The sequence below is a fragment of the Phyllobates terribilis genome, unplaced genomic scaffold, assembly GCF_046119375.1.
Source record: "Phyllobates terribilis strain yellow unplaced genomic scaffold, ASM4611937v1 Scaffold_17__1_contigs__length_24005725, whole genome shotgun sequence".
NCBI classification, from domain to species: domain Eukaryota; kingdom Metazoa; phylum Chordata; class Amphibia; order Anura; family Dendrobatidae; genus Phyllobates; species Phyllobates terribilis.
The window spans coordinates 9,988,209-10,004,339 of record NW_027362777.1 but is presented as its reverse complement, the minus strand read 5'-3'; the positions used below and the strand labels follow the sequence as shown (position 1 = coordinate 10,004,339).

The 16,131-nt window shown below is 49.2% G+C and overlaps 1 protein-coding gene across 4 annotated transcripts in view; it reads right to left on the bottom strand.

Moving 5' to 3' along the window:
- LOC141176070 (uncharacterized) overlaps positions 1–15,252 on the bottom strand; it is a 42,576-nt gene extending 27,324 nt beyond the window's left edge. Inside the window, exon 1 of one of the 4 annotated variants that reach the window (XM_073660060.1) lies at positions 15,164–15,252. Coding sequence is in view for 3 of the 4 variants with exons in the window: in XM_073660058.1 (XP_073516159.1) it covers positions 15,164–15,189 (26 nt within the window). In the remaining variant the exon portion in view is untranslated. The remainder of the gene's footprint in view (positions 1–15,163) is intronic. The other 3 variants (XM_073660058.1, XM_073660057.1, XM_073660059.1) reach the window with 3 other exon arrangements.
- Positions 15,253–16,131: the final 879 nt, after the last annotated feature.

The window sequence follows — 16,131 nt, the reverse complement described above, 5'->3', positions numbered from 1 at the left end:
TTATAATGCCCCATGCAGGATGTCACCCCCCTTGTAATGCCCCATGCAGGATGTCACCTTTCCCCCCCATATAATGCCCCATGGAGGATGTCACCTCTCCCCCCCTATATAATGCCCCTTGCAGGATGTCACTTCCCCCCCCTTTCAATGCCCCATGCATAATGTCAGACCACCCCCTCTTATAATGCCCCATGCAGGATGTCACACACACCCCCCTCCTTATAATGCCCCATGCAGGATGTCACCCCCCCCCTTTTAATGCCCTCCCTTACAATGCCCCAGGCGGGATGTCACTCCCCCCCTCCCTTGTAATGTGCCATGAGGGATGTCACTCCCCCCCCCTCCCTTATAATGCCCCATGCAGGATGTCAGCCCCCCCATATAATGCCCCCTGCCCCCATTCATTAAAAAAAAAAAAATACTCACCTCAGGTCTCACCTGCCTGCTTCTGCTATGGACTCCAGCGTCGCCGGCGTCTTCCCGCTCTGCGCTGTAACTGCTCAGGAGAGAGCGTGGTGGAAAGACGTCACAGTCAGAGGACACGGAAGATGCTACGGAGACACGGGGAGAGGCGAGTATTGTGCAGGCTGCCGGGCCCTGAGCAAGCGGGGGGAGCGGGCGCTGACACTGCTCTCCTCCGCTCACGGGTCCCATAGCGCGGCGTGGTAACTGACGGTGAGTGGGCCCCTCCGCCTGCTCAGGGCCCCGGCACTTGCCCAGGTGCTGACGCCGGCCCTGCCTAAATCTAATCCTAGAGTTTATTTTTTAAGCTGTGACGTATAAGTGATTATACGACTTTATTCTTTGGGTCGGTGCGATTACAGCGATACCAGATTCAGATCGGGTTTTTATGTTTGGCAGCTGTCACACACTAAAAGACGTTTTTTTTGCAAAGACTATTTTTTGCAATCATTTTTACATATTTCGGTCAACGGTCATGTAAGGACTTGTTGTTTGCGGGACAAGTTGACGTTTTTATTGGTACCATTTTCGGACACGTGACATTTTTTGGTCGCTTTCTATTCCGAATTGTGGAAGACAGAATAAACAAAAACCAACAATTCAGGAATTTTTTTATTTTTTTTTTAAATGCCGTAAAATTGATAAGGCAGCATTATTCTTTGGGTCAGTATGTTTACATTGGTACCATATTTATATATTTTTTATGGTTTGGCGCTTTTACACAATAAAAACTATTTTATAGAAAAAATCATTTTTTTGCATAGTTTTATTCTGATAGCTAAAACTTTTTTATTTTTTGGCTGATGGAGTTGTATGGTGGCTTGTTTTTTGCGGGACAAGATGACGTTTTCAGCAGTACTATTTTTATTTACATTCGTCTTTTTGATCACGTTTTATTCCATTTTTTGTTTGGCGATATGATGATAAAGCATCGTTTTTTGCTTCGTTTTTATTTTTTTTTTTACCAGTGACTTTTTCACATATCCCCTTCCCCTGCCCAAAGCCAGGGGTTTTGGCACCTTCATTTGCTAAACAGGGAAATCTGGACAGGGCATCTGCGTTTCCATGTAGTTTCCCAGGCCTGTGCTCTACATGAAAATTAAAATCTTGGGAGTGCTAGGAACCACCTAGTTACCCAGGCATTGGTCTTCTTCCTTTCCCTCATCCATCTCAGGGGTGCATGGTCTGAAACTAGCCTGAATTTTAGGCCTAACAGATAGTATCTTAGGGTCTCAATGGCCCATTTGATGGCCAGGCATTCCTTCTCTACAATGGCATAGTTCTTTTTACAGGAGGAGAGTTTCCTACTCAGGAATATGACTGGATGTTCATCCCCATCTATTTCCTGGGAAAACATGGCTCCCAAACTGACCTCGGAGAAGACAGTCTGAACCACGAACTCCTTATTGAAGTCAGGTGCTACTAAGACAGGCTGCTTACATAGGAGCCATCTCCGCTTAAGGGGACCACTTGGCCATTGATGTCTTCATGCCCTTAAGAAGATCAGTCATGGGGGCGGCTATCATGGTGAAATTTGGGATAAATCACCGATAATATCCCACAATTCCCAGAAACGCACAAACGTGCTTCTTGGAGTTCAGTTGCGGGCAGTTTTGGATAGCCTCCACCTTCTTTACTTGCGGCTTTATTTCGTCCCTTCCGACAACGTAGCCCAAGTATTTCGCTTCTTCCCGATGGCGCACTTCTTTGGGTTTATCGTAAACCCTGCTTTCCTTAGCGCATCCAGTACCGTCTGGACCTTCTCTAATTAACTTCCCCAATCCAGGCTGAAGATTACGATGTCATCCAGGTAAGCTGCAGCGTACTTCTTATGAGAGACTAGGATGAGGTCCATGGCCCTCTAGAAGGTAGCTGGGGCTCCCTGCAGACCAAACGGCATCCTGGTGTACTGAAAGCACCCGTAATGAGTAGAGAAGGCCGTTTTCTCCTTGGCACTTGGGGACAAGAGAATCTGCCAGTACCCTTTCGTTAGGTCCAGGGTGGTGATACATCTGGCTGTCCCTAGCCTCTCAATAAGCTCATCGACGCGGGGCATTGGATATGCGTCGAACTTTGACACCTTATTCAGATTCCTGTAGTCATTATAGAACCGCTATTCTCTGTCTGGCTTCAGCACCAGGACAATGGGGCTGGATCAACCGCTCTTTGACTCCTCGATGACGCCCAGGCTCAACATTATCCTCACCTGTTTGGAGATTACCTCGCGGCGGGCTTCAGGAGTCCGTTATGGCCTTTGATTCACCCTCACATGTGGCTCTGTCAGGATTTCATGTTCGACCACCTGCATACAACCTGGCAGCTCTGAAAACAGTGAAACAGCTCTCGGCACTGTTGCTTCTGGGACGGTGACAGTGTCTCCGCCACTGTGACATCCTCGACTCGGGCTTCAGGATGGGCCCCCAGACACGTAGCTTCCACCAGCTCCCTGTCTCGCCAAGGTTTGAGCAGGTTAACGTGATATACCCGATACGGCTTCCTTCTTCCTGGTTGGTGGACCTTATTGACATCATTCGACTTTACCCCCCACCTCATATGTCTCTTGCCATTTGGCCAGGAATTTACTCTCCACCGTTGGGATCAACACCAACACCCGGTCTCCAGGGCTGAACTGTCTCAGTCTCGCCGATCGATTGTAGACCCTTGCCTGGGCCTCTTGTGCTTGTAAGAGGCTTTCCCTTACAATTGGCATCACCCTCGTGATCCGGCCTTGCATTTGGACCACATGCTCGATGACGCTCCAGTGAGGTGTTGCATCGGCTTCCCAGGTCTCTTTCGCAATGTCCAAAAGTCCCTGAGGATGCCGTCCGTGAAGGAACTCGAAGGGTGAGAACCCCGTAGAGGTCTGTGGGACTTCTCTAATGGAGAATAGCAGGTAGGAGAGTAGGCAATCCCAGTCTTGGCCTCCTTCTCCACGACCTTTTTAAGCATGGACTTTAGGGTCTTATTGAACCTCATCTCCACCAGGCCGTCCGTCTGCGGATGGTACACTGACATCCTCAGTTGTGTAATCTGGAGAGCCTTACACAACTCGCTCATCACCTTCGACATGAACGGAGTTCCCTGGTCTGTCAGGATCTCCTTTGGCAAGCCCGTCCGAGAGAAGATATGGACCAGTTCTCGCACAATACTCCGGGCAGAGGAGTTTCCCAGTGGTACTGCCTTGGGGTACTGTGTCGCATAGTCCAGCACCACTAGGATGTATTGGTGTCCCCTGGCAGACTTAACTAAGGGCCCTACAAGGTCCATAGCAATTTGGTCAAATCAGACCTCTATAATGGGTAAGGGGACCAGGGAACTACGGAAGTGGGACACGGGAGCAGTTAACTGACACGTCGGACAGGACGGACAATAGCTGACAACCTCCCGGTGACATCCAGGCCAGCAAAATCTTTGAAGGACCGCTCCTGGGTTTTGTCTATGCCCAGATGACCCCCAAGACATGAGAATGGGCTAGGTCTAGTACCCTACGCCTATAAGGACCAGGTACCACCAGCTGTTCTAACATTTCCCCTCTCTGTTTAGTGACCCGATATAGCAAATCCTCATTCACTGAAAAATAAGGAAACCTGGTGTCAGCTCCCGGCTCTTGGACAACTCCATTTATCACAGTCACATTGTTCCATGCCCCTTTTAGCGTAAGGTCCTCCATTTGAGCAGCCCCAAAATTTCCCCCAGAAACTCCCAACTCAGAAATCTCAGCCTCTTGGGTCCCTGTCTCGTCCTCGTCTCCAGCAAGGACACACAGGGGGAACTCAACCGCCTCTGGCTGTAATGGGGATTCTTCGTGGACGAACCAGCTCTGGTCTGAGCAAGCGGGCAACGCCGCCTTTCCCCACAAGTCCCAGAACAGCCGGAAGTCCCGCCCGATTATAACCGGGTGTAACAAGTCTCTGACTACTCCGACCTCAATACCACGGCTCGTTTTTATAGACTCTTGGGCGACGGGGTAGTTCTTGGCGTCTCCGTGGATACAGCGGACGCCCATGTGTTTCCCAGGGACCAACTGGTGGGGAAGTGTGGCCCTTACCAGAGTCACCAAACTCCAAAAGTCCCGACACCAGTACCCCATTTACGGTCACGGGACATGACTGTGGTCCCTCACCAGGCTGATAGTCCACACTGCAGGTGGTATAAGCATAGTATGAGCAGCGTCTTCCTACGCTGCAGTCCATCTGCTCATAGGACACCTGGCAGCCAGAACCGCGACACCTCCAGCAGATCATGCCTTTCCCAGTGGCCTTTGGCAGCCACTCAGCAACCCCTTGGGACCTTGGACTCCCCCCAGTCGTGGCTCTACTCCCCTCTTTTGGGACTCTGGCTCCCCCTGAGTACCTCAGTATGGAGATGCAGTATCACCTCGTTTCCATAGGGACATCTCGACCACCTGGTATCTTTCTATGAGGTCGACCAGGTCCTCCGCATTCCGGGGGTCTCCCTGGGCAACACAGGTCTGCACCGGCCTAGGCAGGGAGTGAATAATCCTATCCATCATGACCTGTTCTACCATCTGGGCTGGGATGGAGGACTCTGGTTGCAACCACTTTTGTACAAGATGGAGGAGATCGAACATTTGGGAGCGAGGGGGTTTATCACTGCAATATGCCCAGTGGTAGACCCTTTGGGCTCTCAATGACATAGTCACTCCAGCACATCCCAGTATCTCAGTTTTAAGTTTAATATACTCCTGAGCATCCTGCAAGGCCAGGTCGTAATAAGCCTTTTGGGACTTACCAGTCAGATAGGGGGCCAGCACCTCCGACCACTGCTCCAGCTAGAGCTTCTCCCACTCTGAAACCCGTTCAAACACAGTCAAAAATGCCTCCACATCATCGCCTGGGATCATTTTTTGCATGGCTCGCCTTACCGCTTTCCGGACACTCGAGTAATCACCTGGAGTTGGGGGAGGGGCTGTCGGCCTTCCACGAACCGCCTCTGCGAGCAATTCCATCTACTGCTGCTGCTGTCAGAGCTGGTCCTGTTGGTGCTGCTGCTGTTGGTGGATCTGCTGGACTAGTAGCTTGCTTGGCTCCTGCTGTGCTAGCAAAATGTAACATCCCTGGCGGCGTGCTGGCACGGTTTACCACCTCCCACCATGCAAGACCGCCATCTTACCTATCAGTCCAGGCTGCACACTTTGCTCCAGTACCTTCTGTGTGCATGTCTCTTGTCTGATTGCTTAGGGCAGTGGCGCGGTTACTGCCTGATTCTTGTAGTTGCTGTGTGCACACTTCTAATGCGTCCCCAGCCTATTGTTGTGAGTCACTGGATACTTAGACCCCCTCCACCCAGTGGGAGGTGCCTGAGCAACTCTTTCTTTCAGTGTGTTCTGTGCAACTGAGTTGCCAGGTCCTGTTCTGTATCTTGTCTGTTTCCGCCACCCTGGGGGCCGAGTACCCAGGCCTGTTACCTGTATCTGTGACTTCTAGTCTGTTCCGCCACCCTGGGGGCTGAGTTCCCAGGCTCGTTCCTGTATCTTGTTCCTGGTTCAGTTCCTGTCTGAACAGTGTCCTAGCCTGTTACTTGTTTGTCTCTATGTTCGTATCTTTCCTTTTCCTGCAGTGTCTGAGCCTGCACCTAATTCCAACTCGTTGTCTCTGCACTTCTGTTTGTGAGTTTAGTGTCCACTCGCTGCTTTACTGTAAGTACCTTGTGTGTATCTGCTCTGCTCGTCTACCGCATCTGTAGGTTTTGCTCTGCTCTGCTTGTCTACCGCACCTGTGGGTTTTGCTCTCCTCTGCTTGTCTACCGCACCTGCGGGTTTTGCTCTGCTCTGCTTGTCTACCGCACCTGCGGGTTTTGCTCTGCTCTGCTTGTCTGCCGCACTTGTGGCTCTGTTCCTGTATCCCAGTCTGTACTGGTCCCTATTCTGCCTGCGTTCCTACCTGCCAGTACCCACCTGTCTGTATACCAGCCGTGTCTGCCAGTATTCACCTGTCTGCATACCAGCAGTGCCTGCCAGTACCTACCTGTCTGCATACCAGCCGTGCCTGCCAGTACCCACCTGTCTGCATACCAGCCGTGCCTGCCAGTACCCACCTGTCCGTACGCCAGCCTAACCTGCCTGTTCCTGCATTCCCCGGTGTCGGTCAACAGCTGTGACCTGAGTCTGACCTGGAGTAGCACCTGGTCCCTCTGCTCGGTTGCTCCCTGGTTCACTGAGTCAATTGAGCCGCCGTGCGACCTTGGTCGGTCCGAGTTGATACTTAGTCACGCCCCTCCAAGCACTCCTCGGTTCATGGTCTAGTGGGATCACTAATCACGCTCACGCCAGTCAGTCCGGGCGTGTGCGTAACACAAAAGATGCTTGACCAGGTCCTCCATACTGTCAGTCTTCGTTTCCTGGCTTATGGCCGCCTTTACACAGGGCATGCGGTTTGTCCTCAGCCGTTACAGGTGCCTCCTGGGGATCTTGCCCGCATTCTCCACTACCTGTGGTAGATCGCTCACTCGGCTGCAAATGGAGGTAGATACAGATACACCATCTCTTTAAATCTTTGGTTGGCTTATTATAACAGCATAAACCAACCTTTAGTCCATGAAAATAAACACAGCCCGCTGGGCAAAACAGGAAAGCAATATCTAAAATGGTAACAGAAAGAACGCAGTCCTTGTAGTAGCATGGCTTCGCCTGCTGGGAGTTCAGCAACTTCCCATGGTTCAGGAACAAACACAAGCTCCCTTCTGGAGCTTACTTCCCCAGACATTGAACTCTGAATGCCTCAGCTGGCCGAGAATTTAAACTCCCCCAGACCACACCTTGAGGTGGAGAGATATGGTGAATGGCCTCCCACCCTTCACAATGGCCATTCACAAAAAACACTCCCTTTTACTATATACTTAATCCCTTTCAACAAATAACATGCTGGAGGAAATTTAATGGTTTTAGTTCACCGACACCAACAGCCTCAGGGAAACATATCTCCCCTCCAGCACTTTACCAGTGACTTTGTCACAAAGGGTACAGTATATTTTTATTTTTTGGGGGGTTATTTTTTCATTTTTAAAAAAAATATTTTTACAATTTTTTTTAACTTTCTGACAATTTCTTTCACTTTTACACTTTGTCTCACTATGGGACTTTCATTTTTTTGCAGGCTGATCGCTTGCCAAGCATAGGGATACAGCAGCATCCCTGTGCTATGCAGGCTGTCAACTCTGCACTGGCACAAGTTAGATAGATTGTGCACTGCGCACGATCTATCTAACTTCCTGATGCATGGTGACCATGACGACATGAGGTCACCACAGCAACAATCGGGACCACCCGCACACAGTGCGGGGTCTCCGATCCAAGGTAAGAGGGGCGCTCTTACCTCTGCCTGACCCGGAAATGCTGAGATCGACTTCGATCGCAGAATTCCGGGGGTTAATGTGCCGGGATCGGTGCCGGGAGCGGAATCCGCTGACACCCAGCGGTGATCAAGCCTGCAGAACTTCTGTGCGGGCGTGATCGCCGAGGCGTAATAGTACGTCATTAAAGTCCAGGGGGCAGGTATGTATTATTACGCCCCACGTCAGAAAGGGGTTAAGTAGGCCTCCTGGTCTGAACCAAGTACCTTATCCTGCTGCTCACCTTTGCAAAGTTTTATCCCTTTAATTAGGTCTTCAGACCTTCTTCGGCCCCTGGATAAAGATCTGTACCGTTTAACTAGGCCTCCTGGCCTGAGCTAAGGACCTCACCCTGCTTTTTGTCTCCACTCTGCTCCCTGCCTGGAATACAGATTTCCACAGCAATTATATCTTTACTTTCCTTCCCATTGTACTAATGTCTCCCTCCTGGCACACAACACCATATCAATTCAAGTCTGCAACCAGATGGACTAAATGTCTGTATTTCTCACTTACTTGTCCCTTTCTAACCCATCACCAGGAAATTGTACTCATGTGTGCCCATGTAACTCAGAATGAGGGCTCCCTCAGAGTATGATGGCCCTCACAGCCCCTCACACAGTATTATGGCTACAACAGCCTGCTACACAAAGTAAGGACCCCCACTCAGTATGGAGGCCCTTGCAGTCCACCACAGTCCACCACTCAGTATAAAGGCACCCACCAGCCCTTCACTTAATATGATGCCACCACAATTCCTGATATTTTAAAAAAACAAGCACACAATGATTAAGGATTCTAATCCAAAATGTGTTTGCCCACGCCTATAATCCCACTGTAGGGGTTGAGACTTTTTGTGTGGATAACAATTGAATTTCAATAAATGGAATATTTTTATTGATGATCCGCACGCTGGATTCTCTTTCTTCTTCATTGATATATCCTGTGGCACTCAGACTCACAGGCGAAGGCTGAATGGTGGATCAGGGAGCTTTCGACTCTTTGATTCTCTATTCTATTCAATGATTTCACTGTCATGGGAATATGGATATCACTGAAATTGTGATGATGGGGATGGAGTGGGTGACCGCTGCCAAGCCATTCCGAGCTGTCTCAATTAAATAGTGGCCATGTGGGCTGCTGTTATGGATGATAAGCTTCTGCCTATCCAACTATTGTGTGGTAAATATCTCATAGGTCCTGGGTTCATAAATATCTGCACCAAGAATGGGGTAAGTGAATATTTATTAATTAGCGGTGGGGTAGATGATACCAAATTGTGTGTGTAGGGGGCAATACTGTGGGAAAACACCCCTAAAGTAAAATGTTACACCTTTATTAAATATATGCATTAAAAACAGGACTAACAACATATATATACTTAATGGTAGAAAAATTACAAGCTGAATGGCTTGTTGTAAATGTATATAAACAATGATGTTGCTGAATAATTAATATAGTCACTACCTTACCCTATGTTGTACCTAAACAAAGCGGACACTGCCTAGCCTGATACATTAAATAGGACCAGATATGTCTCAAGGTATATGTAAAGGAAAGGGTATGGTACTCATCAGAGAATGTTTCAATAATCCACCTCAACGAGTTTCCCCAACAGCTTCATCAGGAGGCTTGATACAGCGATGATAATTCATGATGTTCAGCATAGTGTGCCTAATAGCCAGATGTCCATGTATAAATATCCCACTTCATCCAAAACCCCTCCCCAAACTAGGAAACCCATTCCGATTCCTAAAGGTGAATTGTCATAAGACATATAGAATGGATTCTGTCTACAATAATGTACTGCGCCTACGCTACTTCTCATGAGCTAGAGTTCCGATAATGTCCATCCCCTACTGTGCATCTCCGGAAGTGACGTGCTTTAAACTTAAACACCAGATAAACTGATTTCCACCGCGCCACTCGTACCCGTGACTGCGCATGCCCGTAGATATGTGTTCCATGTCGCAGCACATCTAGGATCATTGTCTGAGACTGCGCATGTCCGGAAGCATACGTTCCACGCCGGAGCGCATACTGAATCTAATCCACCAATATAGAAAAGTCCTGTCTCTGAGATCAGAGTCATGGGAGACTAAAGCAAGTATTGCACATCCTCCCATCATGCAACAGGCATGAAGATCTAATTTATCACTACATAAAATATGGGATGATGGCGCACATTATATTCCTAAATGGTCAAATTTGACCCCTATTGCACAATTAGAGATACACAAGGATCACCACACTTGTTAGCTACTAAATAGTACATATGGGATATAACTGATAAGAAATAATTCTGATAAAGAAGCTCAGATCTCTCAATGAAGTAAAACAATATGTGAACCCCATTCACAGGGAACTGAGTAGCAATGGGGTAGAGTATAAAATCCAAAATGTAATCCAGGATGGGGCTCTATTCACACAAAACAGGCACATGAATTTTGCTCATTGAGTCCCTTAGGGGCTCGTGAATCCAATCTAAAAATCTACTCACTTTCCTTTTTGAGGATACATCTATTGTGATCACCTCCTCTCACATTGGGATTAACCACCTCAATGATGCAAAAGGAGATGTCTCCAGTTTCACCTCAGTGTACACTGTTCATGTGTCTCAATAATGAGGTGTCCCGACCATGGCGTATATCACCCAAATGCTCCCCCACCCTCCTCCTAGACTGCCTCTTGGTCATGGCTACATAATCTAGGGGGCGGGTGCATGTGGCCATATATACACAAATCCTGAGGTTTTACAGTTGGAATAATCCCTCTGGAAAAAGATTTTACCTATAGAGGAACTCGGGAAAGATTTACATGGTCTCATCCAATTACATGTACAACTTTCTCCACATCTAAAGAAACCGCAGACTCTTCTATCTAGCCAAGACCCTTTCGGTGCAGGTTTGTATAGACTCTATGCAATAAACGGTCCCTAATTGACTAACCCTTTCTGAAAGTTATTGTGGGAGTAGATGCCACAGCACTCTCAGGTCCCAGTTGGCCAGGGTTTTCTGAGGATATTAAAGATATGGTCACTCTGATTATCGTAAGTTCCTATTACTCGTGTTATCCCATCTTTTCTTGGTCTCTTGGTTAGGTATGGAGGAGTGTCTGTGTGACACCCCAGGGGTCTGGTTGCCACAGTAATAGAGATATTATGTCTGAGAGCAAGTGGGAGGTTTCTCTGGTCAGGAGCCCTAAGCATGCAACACGGCCCACCCAGACCTGGGAGGGGAGGAATCTGCCCTTATAAACTGGGTCTGGGGCGGGATTAGTGAGTGAAGCTGCAGACAGAGACAGAGCCTGCAGAACAAGCAGAGCAGTCAGAGCCTGGAGTGAAGTTCCAGACACAGGGAAAGGAAGAACTAGGAGCTATGTAGGAGCAGAGGCAGAAGGCCAGGGGCTGTGAGCAGAGATATAGCTCGCCCTGGCTGAAGTTACTAAAACCGGACACAGGAGTCCGAGGCTGTGGGGACTGATATATACCCAGCAGCAGAAACCAACCGGCAGGGGATTCCAGGTCCTCTGGCCATAGAAGCCCGGAGGCTCAGTCACAAAGAAGGGACCAGCGCCGCCATCCAGGAGCGGAGGCTAACAGAAGGCCCCAAGTCACCAGCCATACGGGTGAGCACCACACGGTATACTCAGGGACGTGGGCTACTTGTAACCGCTGACAGCAAAGTAGCCAGGAAGATTGCAGATAAACGGGGAGGCCTACAACTCCACCTGGCCAGGGGAACTCCTGCTTGCTCGCAGACTGACCAGGCCCCTTATACTAGCCAGTACTCCCGGGAGGGTCTGCCTTGTACCATCAGTAAAGACCCTGAACTGCACCTCACGTCTCTGTGATTCCTTGCTGCACCAGCACCATTAGCACTGGGACCCTCACACCATCACTCCCATCATCTCTCCCATTAGCTGCCCTGAGGCAATACTTCTCCCGTGGGGAGTTATCCCATACTTGGCTGCGCAAACAACATCAGCCTCAGCGGTCGGCAGCGCAGCGGCGGTCCCCACTGACCGCAATCCACGGGTGGCGTAGTCGGACATTTGCTATACATTAAGACTGCCACTGGTTTGACCACCCTGGGCACGGACCGGGTCACCGCCACACGGAGACTACAACCCCCAGCATTCTACAACAGGCCCGGTTCCGGGTTCCCCTGCACAACACAGGCCCAGGGGGCGCGTCATCTGTCTCTCCCGTTTTTCTGCAAACAATTGTGTGGAATCCAAAATGTACTGTGGGTACCCTTTTTCCTTGAATCTGGTGTTCATGTTTATAAACTGTATATTAATATCTGTGACATTAGAGCAGTTTCTTCTCAACTGTAAAAATTGGCCCTTAGATATTGCTTTTTTTTTTTTTTTTTAAGGATGGGGTAGTGACTATCCCACTTCAATAGTTTATTAGTGCTGGTAGGTTTATGGTAGATGAGTGTCCCTAGAGTCACATGCCGTACTTTCTTGATTGGTACATCCAAGAAAGGCAACTGGTTATAATTAAACTCCGATGTAAATCTAAGGCCCACTCTATGGATATTGAGTTCCCTGACAAATTCAAGAAATTGTTCACTCGTCCCTGACCAGATGATAAAAATGTCATTAATATATTTGTACCATACCCCAATATATGGTTGCCACCACTTATGATAATCTATGAATATTATGTTTTCCTCCCACCAGTCCAGGGATAGGTTAGCAGACGAGGGGGCACAGAGGCTCCCCATCGCAGTACCCCTGACCTGATGGAAGTACTTCCTGTCAAAAATAAAGAAGTTTTGAGTAAGCGTGAATTTTAGAAGATCCTCCATGAAGTCATTATGTCTGCTACACTCTATTGATCTCGATTTCAAGAAAGGTCTTACTCCTCTGATACCATCCTCATGCAGAATATTACTGTACAAAGCCTTGATATCTAGTAAGGCCTGCTCCCCTACATGCATGTATACATGCTCGAGGGTCCACATGTAAGGGAGCAGGGAAAGGAAAACCATTTCCAGAGGAATTATTCCAACTGCAAGACCTCAGGCGATACTACGGGAACATTACACATCATACATCCTGCATAAAGGGCATAATGGGGGCATTACACTGTGTGGGGGCATCATACATCCTGCATAAGGGGCATAATGGGGGCATTGCACTGTGTGGGGGCATCATACATACTGCATAAGGGGCATAATGGGGGCATTACACTGTGTGGGGGCATCATACATACTGCATAAGGGGCATAATGGGGGCATTACACTGTGTGGGGGCATCATACATCCTGCATAAGGGGCATAATGGGGGCATTACACTGTGTGGGGGCATCATACATACTGCATAAGGGAAAAACCTAAGACAAGTAAAATACCCAAATAACTGGAAGTAAATGGATAAATCGCAAGTGCATAAAAATAAGGATAAATAATAAAGGATATTTAGCTAACATAATTTTGATCAAAATAATGTAAAAGCCATCCTGCCACGTCACGGCAACCCATATGGGACAGTCCTAACTCTAATATTAAAATCTTACCATTTGTCAAGTGATATACATATGGATAAGGGCAGAGAGACTGAACCCTAGTAGAAGCATAGACCTGAGAGGCAGAATGAACCTTTCAGCTCAGACAAAGGGCGGCCACACCCTTATATGCACTGAAGCACACTAAACTACAAAGAAAAAACCTGGGAGTCTGAACTAAAACATAAATTGATGTGCATGCAAAATGTAAATGCATGTTCACATAAGGCCACTAGACAGAGAAAAACCAAAGACAAGAAAAATACCCAAATAACTGGAAGTAAATGGATAAATCGCAAGTGCATAAAAATAATGATAAATAATAAAGGGTATTTAGTTAACATAATTTTGATCAAAATAATGTAAAAGTCATCCCGCCACGTCACGTTTTTTTACATTTTTTTTTATACTGCATAAGAAGCATAATGGGGGCATCATACATCCTGCATAAGGGGCATAAGGGCGGCATTACACTGTGTGGGGGCATAATGGGGGCATTACACTGTGTGGGGGCATCATACATACTGCATAAGCGGCATAATGGGGGCATTACACTGTGTGGAGGCATCATACATACTGCATAAGGGGCATAATGGGGGCATTACACTGTGTGGGACATCATACATCCTGCATAAGGGGCATAATGGGGGCATTACACTGTGTGGGGGCATCATACATCCTGCATAAGGGGCATAATGGATGCATTACACTGTGTGGGGGCATCATACATACTGCATAAGGGGCATAATGGGGGCATTACACTGTGTGGGGGCATCATACATCCTGCATAAGGGGCATTATGGGGGCATTACACTGTGTGGGGGCATCATACATCCTGCATAAGGGGCAAAATGGGAGCATTACACTGTGTGGGGGCATCATACATCCTGCATAAGGGGCATAATGGGGGCATTACACTGTGTGGGGGCATCATACATCCTGCATAAGGGGCATAATGGGGGCATTACACTGTGTGGGGCATCATACATACTGCATAAGGGGCATAATGGAGGCATTACACTGTGTGGGGGCATCATACATACTGCATAAGGTGCATAATGGGGGCATTACACTGTGTGGGGGCATCATACATCCTGCATAAGGGGCATTACACTGTGTGGGACATCATGCATCCTGCATAAGGGGCATAATGGATGCATTACACTGTGTGGGGGCATCATACATACTGCATAAGGGGCATAATGGGGGCATTACACTGTGTGGGGCATCATACATCCTGCATAAGGGGCATAATGGGGGCATTACACTGTGTGGGGGCATCATACATCTTGCATAAGGGGCATAATGGGGGCATTACACTGTGTGGGGGCATCATACATCCTGTATAAGGGGCATAATGGAGGCATTACACTGTGTGGGGGCATCATACATACTGTATAAGGGGCATAATGGGGGCATTCCACTGTGGGGGGCATCATACATCCTGCATAAGGGGCATAATGGGGGCATTACACTGTGTGGGGGCATCATACATCCTGCATAAGGGGCATAATGGGGGCATTACACTGTGTGGGGGCATCATACATCCTGCATAAGGGGCATAATGGGGGCATTACACTGTGTGGGGGCATCATACATCCTGCATAAGGGGCATAATGGGGGCATTACACTGTGGGGGCAGTAAAGGGGTCCTGTACTATGAGAACAATACGTTTCCTCCCTTCCTGTCTCCATAGTTGGGTCGTATGTATCTATTACAGGAAACAGAACAAAAACCTTATGATTCTTATAAAGGGGCAACACAAGACCCCAAAAGAGTCTCCATGCTGAAGGGGTTAATGCCCCCTGCGCCCAGTAATGGGGGTCTCCACATACCTCCACCTGCAGAGCCGCCACCACATATATGGCTGCTCTGTGCGCACAGGAGCTGTGATGAGGTCACAGGAGGGGAGGAGTCAGGGGTCACATGATCAGGGGCCTCAGTGGATGCAGGACTCTGCTGTGCTGGTTGTCATGGTGCTGGATGAGCTGAAGTTTATGTGTGGGGTCAGGAGGGGTTTACAGTGTGGATGTAGCAGAGCCGTGTGTGTACGAGGTGTACGGAGCAGAGCCGCGTGTGTACGAGGTGTACGGAGCAGAGCCGCGTGTGTACGAGGTGTACGGAGCAGAGCCGCGTGTGTACAAGGTGTACGGAGCAGAGCCGCGTGTGTACAAGGTGTACGGAGCAGAGCCGCGTGTGTACAAGGTGTACGGAGCAGAGCCGTGTGTGTACGAGGTGTACGGAGCAGAGCCGTGTGTGTACGAGGTGTACGGAGCCGAGCCGCGTGTGTACGAGGCGTGCGGAGCGGAGCCGCGTGTGTACGAGGCGTACGGAGCGGAGCCGCGTGTGTACGAGGCGTACGGAGCGGAGCCGCGTGTGTACGAGGTGTACGGAGCGGAGCCGCGTGTGTACGAGGCGTACGGAGCAGAGCCGCGTGTGTACGAGGCGTATGGAGCGGAGCCGCGTGTGTACGAGGTGTACGGAGCAGAGCCGCATGTGTACGAGGTGTACGGAGCGGAGCCGCGTGTGTACGGAGCGGAGCCGCGTGTGTACGAGGTGTACGGAGCGGAGCCGCGCGTGTACGAGGTGTACGGAGCGGAGCTGCGTGTGTACGAGGTTACGGAGCGGAGCCGTGTGTGTATGGAGCGAAGCCGGGCGTGTACGAGGTGTACGGAGCGGAGCGTGCGGAGCGGAGCCGGGCGTGTACGAGGCGTGCGGAGCGGAGCCGGGCGTGTACTAGGCGTGCGGAGCAGAGCCGCGCGTGTACGAGGTGTAGGGAGCGGAGCCGCGTGTGTGCGAGGCG